The sequence below is a fragment of the Aspergillus sclerotioniger genome (assembly GCF_003184525.1).
Source record: "Aspergillus sclerotioniger CBS 115572 chromosome Unknown BO94scaffold_4, whole genome shotgun sequence".
NCBI lineage: Eukaryota > Fungi > Ascomycota > Eurotiomycetes > Eurotiales > Aspergillaceae > Aspergillus > Aspergillus sclerotioniger.
In genome coordinates this window covers 1,283,780-1,295,673 of record NW_020290994.1, presented here as the reverse complement: position 1 = coordinate 1,295,673, position 11,894 = coordinate 1,283,780, and the positions used below count along the sequence as shown (strand labels likewise).

Here is an 11,894-nt window from a genome sequence, read left to right as displayed (position 1 = left end):
GGTCTGCACGTGCGGTCGCTGACTCTGGCATCCATGCCTTCATGCACACTGACTTATTTCCTGTCTTATGTAGCCCCTAGTTATGTTCAACAATAAAATTTGCTTAGACAGCACAACCTCAGGTCGTCATTGAACCAATAGGGATACTCCATAGGTAGCGCTGGCAGTAACCCCAGAATGCCGGATCTTTTGTCATGCACCAGACTAAGAAAAATTGAGATGGCATAATGAACAGTCAACGTTCGGAGCAAAATGTGAGTACAGCATAGAAATGACAGCATTCAGCTGCTTCCGTCATTCTTTCTATTCAATTGCATGGACTGTCGAGCCAATATAGTCGGCACTTCCCGCTTGATCGGAGCCGTGTTTTAACCTGGACTGGGATGATGGCCTGACCCCTAGGTCAGAATAAAATCCAAGAAAATGGAAGCGGTCAGAATGGCCAATGCACGCGAGACGGCGATAACCTAAAGCATGGGTCATTTTGCAGCTTCCCCTCCTCTGATCAACCGACTTGAGAGGGGCAAGGATTTCAATACTGCCCACTACTGCCTATTGTACTTGCATGCATACGGCATCCACCATGGCATGAATATCATCCAAGCATGCAGTTACTCCGCCAGCTAATCAGACGCAGCGCTAACATTGTAATCTCCCTTATCAAGAAAGGCCAGCGGCACTATCTTGATATGCATGGACAGCCTATGGCTTCTGCTGATTGTCAAGGTGCGCAGAATACCCTTGCGTCGTCAGCTGGAATCCGATCGTTTGAAATCAACTTGTGTCCCGTGATTACAAAGGAGAATTTCCGCCACAGCCGCGATATCAATTTAGCGCACGGATCGGTCGGAGCAAGATCGGGGGCTGATATCGTGGTTCTCCAGATCATTATTCATTGCCTGCTTGACTCCCACACGCCCCTCCTCCTGTAGGGTTTGAGAGCGTTGACGCTCCGCCGCAGCACATGGTCATTTGCATCTCCAGAGCCACCATCATTGGAGGAAGAAACTTCCTAGTTTGGAAAAGGCTAATCGCTCGACGGCCCGGCCGATAGTACTCACGCTTGCCGTTGCAAGGTAGATAGATAGCCTATCTGATCGCATCACTGAAGCTGGTTCATGTTTCTGAGATAGGTGCTTGACCTACTGAATCCTCCATGAACCGGGATGAAAACCCGGAATCCACGGCCATGCATGCTGTACGTCAATCATCGAATCTGCTCATGCAATGACTCAACTTATGCTAAGTTGTCGATCCCTCGAAGTCAGTAGAGATGACAAGAGACAAGCGTTACTTCGTACGTCGAGTAGAATAGCCGTTACAACAAGCCACTCCTCAATGCGAGGCCAAGGAGAAGCTAAATGTAACAAACATCGGAAGTGATGAATCAGTCAGCGTAAAGACAGACGATTAGTAGTTAGACGATGGCAGCAGCAACGCCAACTCAGCAGAATGGCTCAGCATTGTGCGGGGTTGAGGAACGCCCCGCAGCTTACTATTCACGGTTGCCTTTCGGTCAAGGATGCGCAGACAGACAAACTTCGGCGTAATCGGTAGTACTATTTCCATCATATCCTCCCAGTCAAGGACATTAAGCTGTCGATTATCCTGTAGGGAAGCCATGCAGTTCATCCCAGTACCCCATACCGTCGTAGCTTCGTAGGGAGGTAGGTAGTACATACTACATAGCGCCTGTAGTTCGATTTGCTAGTGGTCGAAAAATAGAGCGACCGGAGCTGGAGCCAAGAACATCCAAGATCCATGGTGTCATAGGGCAGAGAATAAGAAAAAGAAAAGAAAAAGAAAATGGATTTGAGAAGATCCACACCGAGGGAATTTTGTTGGGTGTCGTGATTCTCATCATCTGTCTGACTTTGGAATAATATGCTCTTTGACCGCTTCTTCATCCTCCTGTTGCCGCCGTCCTGGTACGACCTTGGGTATCCAAGGTGTCGCAGACAAGGAGAGTTGTCCATGACGACCTACAAGCATTGCCCTGGGTACACAGCCCTAATGGCCAATGACTTGGGATAGCGGGCTGAATGTGTCGAAGAATTATGCCCAAATGTACCCCGTATGGACCACGGAAACGAAGCCTTCACCTTATCCTACATTACTATCCCGGAGGACTCCGTGTAGACTGATGACGAGAATCAAACCAGTCATCGAAAATGATGGTTACATGATTACGGATTTTACCTTCGTTTCTTGTCGTTTCTTACCGTGGGAGTTGGCCTACACAGTAGTCGGTAGCCACCACCCACTTTCCGGCCCCTTTCCCTTTCCGCACCGCCCCAGTTTCAACTTTCGCTGCCACTGCCACGCCTCAGCCTCAGTGTTCTAACGCGTGTAATATTACTACGACTGTACTAGCCGTGTTTCTCCCCCGCGTTCGGATGAGGACAGGGCTGGGATGACTCAATCGAAAATCTCTTGTTGTTTAATTTACCGACAAATTACCCCCCCCCCCCCTTCTTCTCGCATTCTTGTCCCAACTGCGAACCTAGAAATGCGAGCGAACCACTCGATGCTCCACAATAATGTCAAGTAAGGATGAAGCGGCACCAACCGTCAATTTGCCCAACTCATTATCCTCCTTTCCTCCGCGACCCTTTTCAACCCCCTTTTCCTTTGCGACATGATTGCATGTTGAGGGAAATTAAAGGAACCATGACGAAACGGGACAAGACTATCAGCGCCAGCTAAAATAATATTTAAGTTTTAGGCGGTCTGCACATCCCAGTCTGGAGTGTCAGGTGACAAACCCCCGATTGTCGGAATCGCCCAATTCTCAACACGCTCGTACATGCGACTAGTGGCCTGGGAGCAATTGCATGCAGTCTCCAGCCCAGAGACTTCGGGTGACAGGGATAAGGTAGGTTGGTACTGGAACCCAGAAACGGGTAAAGAAGGGAGACCCCAGCGGATGGGAATCTCAGATCCACATATCTCCCCAGAGGGACCGCCGTGCCGGTGCCTCAAGAAGGATCTGTAACATCAATAATGGCGATAGACACGGTAATAGTGTTTGCGGATCGACGGTCAGGCATGCTTCGGATTCTCCTGCGTAGTGTTGGTATCTACCTAGTGGTACGTGGATAACTCCGTACTCCGTAACCGCGTACCCGTGTGTATGCAGGACGGATTGTCCGTGGGGAACCAACCTTCTTGCTGGAGAGCCCGTTACCACGATGGGATCCTCCATAGCAACTGACGTTCATGAATCTCTATTCGCCTTCCCCTTTTCTGCCTGGTCTGTATGTACGACGACCTAACTGCCGGACATCCTCCTCCCCTAACAAGGTGAAACAACATACCTATCTGTCCGTCTAGGTAGGTATCTACCCGCACAACTGATTGACAGTGATACCACCGTCAAGGGATGATCGTCCAATAGATCGGGTCTGTTCACGGTGCACACTGCACACCAACTGACCTCCTGGTAAATGGTGGAGTAAGTGAAAGAGCTCTCTACTGTTAGAGCATCCTACCAATTGCATTTCAAGGGCGAAATACTCCATACTACTCGTGACCGAACCCTGTAACAACTATCTACTACTAGATAGTTACTGTTGGGTAGTTGGATGCAGGAAGCCGGATGTTGGAGGAAAGCGACGGGGAAACCCGTAAGAAAACCGGCAGTCTTTTCCTCGCACACCAATCACCCTTGGCATAAGGGGAGGAGAAAGGACGGAGTGTAGATGAAAGGAGCCTCATAGGATCTCATGATCGCGGCTAGTCCCATAATCACTTGGGCTGCCGTTGCGATGTTTCGCGGTTTGGCGGTTTCGTGGTGGACACTTCATCCTCAACAGACTTTAATCAGGAGCAGGTGCCCAGCAATGACGGCCCAGTTTGATTAGACTACCTCATTAGCATACCTGAGCATACCTGAATTAAAGGTTAATAAATATTATTATCCCTTTCCTAACCCTTACCCAGTAGTATATAGGAACGTACAAGTCTTCCGTTCTGGCTGCATTGCTGTTACCATCAAGTGGGACTCCCCTGGACGGTCGAAAGAATAGCCCTGGGAGAGCAGATTGTGTGTGTTTGTGTGTGTGTATGTGCAGTGAAGAACGGGGCTAGAATCATATCAACGACGCAACAAAACGCCTCTGTTATCATCACTGTCATCCACTACCATCATCATTATCCTGATCTTATATCATCATTACCTGAGCGTTTTCATTGGTACACCCGAAGATCAAGGCCCGCGTTTTTTTCAGTCTCGCTCAGACAATCGGGATTGGGACTTGGCCTCCCAAATACTGTTGCGGGTCCCGGCCGGCCGCCTAGAGAGGAAGGAAAAGATTCACCTCGGCGCCCTGTGGGTGGTAGGTAATAGGTATAGTTGGGTCTTCCGTGGGGTGGAAACCTTCGGTCCCAGTCTGGTTATTTTACAACATCGATTACGCCGTCTGGACGGTGTAAGCGCCCATTCCCAGTTGACAATACGGCGATACGTACCACACACAGGTACGGAGTACGTCAGTAAGTACCCACTCCAGCTTTCTTTCAATTGAAACATCCATCGGTTTCTTCCAAATCGACTTCCAAAATCCTTCCTTCCGAACTTCTCCCTTGTCTGTACGACACCGCATTCGCGTGGATGGGAGACTCATAAGAGGGCGAAAACCAAAATCCCGCCATCACTCCGCTGACCCTCTCTACCTCAGAAACTCCTCGCACCCTCGACTTCCGCAAGTGGAGATCCAATTTCCCAGGCGAAGGATAACGCTGGCACAGTTTCCTCCGTCGCATGATCAACTCTCTTACTCGCACATTTTGGCGCCTTTCGCTGCAGGTCCTCTACTACACTCCACGTAACCGTGCAGCAAACTGGAAAAGCTACATATCGGACCACACTAGATAACTGCGACCCTCACGATTACTCTGGTCGGTCCAATCTCCGATTGCTCAAATTATCACCCTTCCCCTTTGGACCACCTGCATCACTGCGTTGGCAGGCAATCCTGCATTTGCACTTCCGATCCTCGTCGCCAATTCTCCATTCTTGCGCAGCCTTCCCTAGTCTCCTTCTGGAGTGACGCCAATCCACGCGAAGCTGATTTCCCTGCTCAATCCCAAGTTTCGGCGTCCGTCGAAGCTAGACAGATACCTACGGAGGGGCTCTGCTGACAGCTAAGCACATGCGCGGCGCACACGGCTTTTGACTTGCATAATTTCTCTCACCAATTTCCGTTTCCATTACCATTTTTTACTCGCCCTGGGGGGTCCTCGTTCTTCCTGCCTCCCACGGGAAAGAACCTCAACCCGCCTGCACCAAACACGGCCAATTGGTTGAGCTCCGCACGTCCTCGCATTCCTGCTGCAGAGAGACAGCTTTCCCCGCGTACTAGAAGATCAGCGAATCCAAGAAGGGTAAAATAGGGGACCAGGATAGGACATAACGAGCAAACCAGAAGATATCAGGAAACGTGACGAAAATCGGTTCCGAAAACAGGCCAAGGCTGGAGGGGCCAAGTCATCCACCATTCTTGATTTATTGCGTTGACGACAGAGATCAAAGACCCTCCCCCCCCGCGAAGCCATTGTTACACAAAGCCAGTGTCTGTTTCAATTGTTATCAGGAACCCGAATCCCGTACCCTCGCGAGTGCTCTCCGGCAGGGCTCTCCGCATTGCATCAGAGGCAGGCCAAGATGCAGATATCAAAGACAGAGCAATCCCGCTAAGCAAGTGGCTTTTGCATCGCTCAGCCAGACCCGTTCCCTTTTTTGGCTCGTATTGCATTCTTACTATAGGCCGCCATTTCAGGGTCGACACGGCCGCCTAGTTACTGCACGTCGCTGTTCATTCGTCCCTTAAAGAGTCCAGGTGACTCAAGCATTGGCACGGTTCACGGCAGGCCTACAATCTCACGTTTTGCAGCTGGGGACTACGTCTGGTAGGTATCCGCAATGGCTTACGCCGCCGCTTCGTCGCCTTCGACCGTAAATGGCGACACACAAGCAAGTTTAAAACTTACTGGCTCGCTCTCCAAAACTCCAAAACTACATAATGTCATCACGTCTGTTCCTCCCGCCCCTACTCCATCTTCCGCTCCGCCCTACGCCTATCCATACACAAATACCCCGAACTCATTGCGTCCCACATACAACTTCTCAAATGCTTCAAGCCCTTCAGGCACCCCTTTGCAAACAGCCACCGACGCGCTCCGTGGCCGAATACAATCATTCCCTCTGATCCCTCCCGCCTATTTTGAGCTTGGAGAGTCAGCAATGGCTGTGTCTGGGAGTGCTAGTGCCTCCGGCTCGGGGGATGCGGCTATTCAGATTCCAAGCAAGGGTCCAGGGTTAATGCGCAGAATATCTCGAGGGGCTGCCAGCAAGCTTACCCGAAGACGACAGTCGGCCTCACAAAATGATAAACGAGACCGTAGCTCCGGTCCCGTTATTATGCGCAGACGGAGCGATAGCAAAACCGGACAAAACAGCTGGGAAAGTGCCCTTGAGTCCAGCAACGAAGAAGACAGCAATGACGCTCTGGACTCTTTAGGAGTTTGGTGTGGCTCCGAAGCCTCTAGCTTGCAGAATGAGAACGTGATGACTACTTCCCGCAACGCAGGCGCTGTTGCGCCGAAGGTTGATTCGGCCATCCAACACGGTACAATCCTCACGAAGGTCACCAAAAAGCGACGGAAGCAAGTCCGCTTCTTCCTTGACCTCGACGCCGGAAAGGTCTATTGGGATGTCTCCAACCCGACGAAACGGTTCTATATCGATGACATCAAGGAGGTCCGAGTGGGCGCCGATGCTCGCAATTACCGCGAGGAACACCAGATCCCGCAGGATGTTGAAAGTCGATGGTTCACCATCGTCATCGCCGACGCAGAACGCTCGAAAGGACGGTCTGTAAAGACTCTGCACCTGATTGCCCCAAATGACTATTATCTTGATCTTTGGACCACAACGCTCGAACATATCTCACGCTACAGGATTGGTCTTATGGCTGGCCTTGCTGGCTCGGGTCAAAGCGAGGCGGTCTTGAAAGCCCACTGGCAGCGTGAGATGTCGAGATTGTTTCCCAAGGGTCTTAAGCAAGGTGAACTCGAAAGCTTAGATTTTGGAGCAGTCGAAAGCGTGTGTCGCAGCTTGCACATCAATTGCTCCAAAAATATGCTTCGCGCTCAATTTTTCAAGGCGGACAACAACAACAAGGGCAAGCTGTATTTCTCCGAATTCAGTGACTTTGTTGCTCGCTTGAAGGAAAGGAAAGATGTCAAAGCAATCTTCAAGGAGAGTGCTGTGGATCCGGAGGGCTTTACTGCAGATGAATTCCTGGCATTTCTCCGCGACGTGCAGAACGAAGATGTCGACTCCGACCGAAGCTACTGGATATCCATCTTTGACCGGTTCGTGCGCAGATCCAGGCCACGTGCACCGAGTCTTCCGGAACATGCAGATGGTGGAGTTTCTCGGATGGGACTTGATGCCTTTACCTCGTTTCTCTCTTCTTCCTGGAATGGTGTCTATGCCTCTCGCTCCCCTCAGTCCAGATTTGACCGGCCACTGAATGAATATTTCATCTCCAGCTCGCATAACACCTATCTCCTGGGACGTCAGGTAGCTGGCGCGTCCAGCACCGAGGCATACATCAGCGCCCTATCCCAAGGGTGTCGCTGTGTGGAGATTGATTGTTGGGACGGAGCAGATGGCCGACCCATTGTCTCTCACGGCCGGACCATGACCACCAGTGTCTTATTCGCCGATTGCATCACCGTCATCAACCGATACGCATTCATCAGTACTGATTTCCCCCTTATTCTTTCTCTCGAGGTACATTGCAACCCCGAGCAACAGCTAGCGATGGTGAAGATCATGAAGGAAACCTTCAAAGACCAACTGGTGTTGGAACCCCTTCTTACGAACACGTTCGTCCTTCCGTCACCTGAGGAGCTAAAGCGCCGCATACTCGTGAAAGTCAAAACTTGCGACGAAGCCCAGGGAGATATGCGCCAAGAATCCGCGAATTCCTTTATCAGCGCCGGCCGTAAGCGCAGCTCGAGCTCCCCATTCATGCGCCCAATGATGCCTGAATACCCGGCAGTTTCAACCCTTCCTCCTCTTTCTGGGTCTTCCACGGCTGGCCCGGATGGTGTCGATACATTCATGTCGCAGGACCGACGGTCTTTCACCACCACCAGCATAAGCAGTGCCACCGAAGACAGCGATGGTGCCTTATCGTCGTTGAAAATGGAACGCAAACGGCGTCAGAAGAGCAAAATCACTAAGCCATTGTCGGACTTGGGGGTATATACTCGCGGCTACAAATGGCATAGCTTCTCGTCCCCCGAAAGTCAACGGTATAACCATGTATACTCATTTGCGGAACGCTCTTTTGAGAGCATCTGCCGCGATGCTGACAGCAAGGCCATGTTCGAGAGGCACAACCGAAGATATCTGGCCAGGGTATACCCATCTGGCTTTCGTTTACGGTCCTCTAACTTCGATCCTCTCAAGTTCTGGCGGCGCGGCGTGCAGATGGCCGCCCTGAATTGGCAGACCTACGATGTCGGCATGCAAATGAACCAAGCCATGTTTGCGGCAGGAACTGATCGCACTGGTTATGTTCTCAAGCCCGAGTCTCTGCGCACCGTGAACCCTCTGGACGAAGAGAAAAGGAAGGGCACGGAACGGAAACTCGTTCGATTCTCGGTGGACGTCATTTCCGCCCAACAACTGCCTCGCCCTCGCAGCATCGGACCAGATGACAGTATCAACCCATATGTGGAGATTGAGATGTTCAGTGCCGATGACCGCGGCCAGAGCCTAGTGGTTGGCGAAGGGGGCATGAACGCTTCGGCCCGGAATGGCATGTCAGGCATTGGTTATCCACACCGCCGACGCACAAAGATCGAGCAGAGCAATGGATATAGCCCAATATTCAACGATCGCTTCAAGCTGTCGCTGGAGACCAAGTATCCGGACCTGGTGTTTGTCCGCTGGACGGTCTGGAGCTCGCTCGATGGTCGCAGTGCAGGCAACAATAGCAGCGTCCAGTTGGCCACCTTCACTGCCAAACTCAGCAGTCTTTCTCAAGGCTACCGCTACCTGCCTTTGTATGATGCCGGTGGTGACCAATATCTTTTCTCAACCTTGTTCTGCAAAATTGCTAAAGAAGATCCGGTTTCAGTTCAACGACTGGATGCCGAGGAGCTCCGTGCAGAACGACTGGGTCTTCTTCGCCAGATCGGCCAAACCGTGTTCAAGCGCTCTTCATCTACTGAGCGTGACAAGGACGCTTGCTCCGAAAAGGGCAGTGAGATCCCCATCGGTTCCGAGGACAGCCATTCTCCTACATCTCCGATTTTGACCCCGACAGTTTCAGCCGCGTCTACATCGTCGTTGCCTCCTTAACTTCCCCCATCCACGGAGGTGTCTGGGCTTCTTGCGCTCTCCTTCACCTTCCTGGCATTCCCTCTGTTTCCGTTCGCCATCACACTGTGATCTTTGTTTCAATTCATGTGCAAGTAAGGGGGCGGCGTTCTGTCAGCTTTAGCTGCAACTGTTTGCATTCGTTGTCCTTCCCTGGTGTCTTTTTGGAGCCCGAGGCGCATCGTGTTCGTGAAAATAGCCACTGGAGGGCTCGAAGAGCAGCATCGTCTCTCATCTCTGGCTTTACTTTTTGTTATCTATCAAGGGCGATGCACGGACGATTTCGAAACGCCCCGAAGGCGGGTTCATGGTGTTATTTTCTTGTTTGTGTTCTAGTTCGTGTGTGTGTGTGTGTGTGTGTGTGTGTTGGTACAGGAGTACCTTGATTTATCAGCGATACCCTCTGATTTTGATGTTTGTGTGTTGCTATTCTGCGTTGCATGGCTGTGGGATTATCATTACAGACCCGGTTTCCGTTCTCTCCACTGTCTCGTTTATGTCGATTCTACTCAGCACCTGTCTCGGGTTATTTTTTTATTGTTTATTGTTTATTGTTTTTTTTTTTTTTTGTTTTTTTTCCCTCTCTCTCTCTCTCTTCTCTTCTCTTTAGGTTCGAAGAGTTGTCATTGCATCGGGGTCGCATTCGGAGGAGTCACCGAGGAAGCGGTTGCATCTTTAGGCATCAGTGGCGGGGGATCCATGCATGCATTATGTCGGATGAGGATGAGGATGGCGATGGCCAACATCCTGGCTGGGTCCATATACTGTCGTTGGGGTTTCTGGAGGAGATCCTGACCGAACAGGTCTGTTCTTACAATGTTTACCTTTGTGTGTTAATATGAATCTGCGGCTGGGACGCGTCTTTTTGATTCCGGACCTGACTCGTTCCAAAGCTCCATTCGTAAGAAAGTAGGGGCCTAGTGGATGTTTCATTCACCTGCCTTGATTGGCGGGTCTTCTGGCGGATAAGAACAGCCTAGATTGTTGCGGGAAGAACCGGACTCGAAATGAAGCTAAATGCTTTTCTCCTATCTGCCTAATTTTGGGGAAGGATACATACATACATACATACACTGCTGACGCTCTATCTTCCCCCCTAATTCGTCGTCGTCGTCCTCCTCCTCCTCCTTCACTCCCAATTTGATTCTCCATCCTCTCACCATTCATTCACCAGAATGGCTATACCTGACCACCAGCATTGGCTGGCTGCGACAGCCTCAACAGAAAGCAGCCTGGAGCTTCTCCAACATCAATATGCCGGCTATTGCCATGCCCTGGCGCCATTCCTGGCCGATGCAACGAAGAAGCCGGTGACCCTCTACGAGTTCCTCGCCACGAGACCCGACACGTCCCTTTTTTTTCAACTCGTGGACCAGAGTCATCAGATCAAGCACCTTCTGCAGGACTCGGCCTTCTCATCCACCGTCTGGGCCCCAAGCAACACTGCTCTTCAACCACTGTGCAATGAGATGTCCCAGGAGGACATTCTCTCCTGGCTTCAGGCGCATATTTCGCCCAGTTTTCTTCCCATTTGTTTCCTTCTCACAGCTCCAACCGCCGAAACATTGTTTCGCCCGGTCCACTTGAACGGTGCGCAGAGAGTAATGCTTCGTCCCTCACTCATGGGCCTGCGAGTGAACTCTCACGCAACCGTGATTGGGCCCGACCATCTCGTGGCGAACGGTCTGGTTCATATAATTGATCGGGTCCTCCTCCCCCGGCCTGCCATCCACTCTCTTATCGATGCTCTGCCATCACGCGATTTCGACCTGTTCCAGACTGCAGTGCAACAGTCTGAAACCATTCAAGCTATTCTCCAAGATCAATCCCGTCGTGGCGGCATTGTTTTTATTCCCACCAACCAGGCCTTTCGCAGGCTGCCAGAGGACATCCAGACATTTCTCTTCAGCGATGACGGAGCTGCCTCGCTCCAAGCTCTCTTGCGTTATCACACCGTTCCTAACCAGTCCCTTTACTCTAATCATTTCTACGATCTGAACCCCGCCCCCGAGCATTTCGTGCAGATGCCGGAGACTACCCCCGATCATACGATTCCTACACCAGATACTCAGGCGGATCGTCAGTGGCAGGTCCTCAAGGGTGTTCGTCGGTTCTCGCTTCCGACTTGCTTAGAGGGCTTGCCGGTATATGTTACCGTGACACGATATGGGGGATTGATTTCTATGAAGGTGAATCAAACTGCAAATGTCACGGTGCAGGATGGTCTCGCCAGTGATGGAGTCTGCCATATTGTGGATTCGCTTTTGTTTCCTCCACAACAGAACGAAAAAGATGCAAGCACAGAGGAGGAAGGGAAACCCAGGCCAGTTCTCTCCGTTGAGGATGCTATGGCGAGACTGGGCCAACTGAATCTATCCTGAGTAGGTGACCCAACAACTAATTATCCGTCCAGGGGCTTCTGATGCATAATTCAATCAGATTTGATTATTAGTTATATAGTATAGAGTTTCCATATTGATAAACTTCGCGGGAT

The 11,894-nt window shown here is 51.0% G+C and overlaps 3 protein-coding genes across 3 annotated transcripts; all 3 read left to right on the top strand.

Moving 5' to 3' along the window:
* Window positions 1–5,740: 5,740 nt before the first annotated feature.
* BO94DRAFT_285082 (putative 1-phosphatidylinositol-4,5-bisphosphate phosphodiesterase Plc1) lies at window positions 5,741–9,611 on the top strand. The gene has a single exon (XM_025606658.1). It carries the CDS (start codon window positions 5,924–5,926, stop codon window positions 9,380–9,382), a length of 3,459 nt encoding a protein of 1,152 aa, XP_025471571.1. The 5' UTR covers window positions 5,741–5,923; the 3' UTR covers window positions 9,383–9,611.
* On the top strand, window positions 9,612–10,297 carry BO94DRAFT_285083 (uncharacterized protein). The gene has a single exon (XM_025606659.1). The coding sequence runs from the start codon at window positions 9,841–9,843 to the stop codon at window positions 10,240–10,242; it is 402 nt and encodes a 133-aa protein (XP_025471570.1). The 5' UTR covers window positions 9,612–9,840; the 3' UTR covers window positions 10,243–10,297.
* Window position 10,298: 1 nt separating this feature from the next.
* On the top strand, window positions 10,299–11,808 carry BO94DRAFT_285084 (fasciclin domain-containing protein). The gene has a single exon (XM_025606660.1). It carries the CDS (start codon window positions 10,576–10,578, stop codon window positions 11,779–11,781), a length of 1,206 nt encoding a protein of 401 aa, XP_025471569.1. The 5' UTR covers window positions 10,299–10,575; the 3' UTR covers window positions 11,782–11,808.
* Window positions 11,809–11,894: the final 86 nt, after the last annotated feature.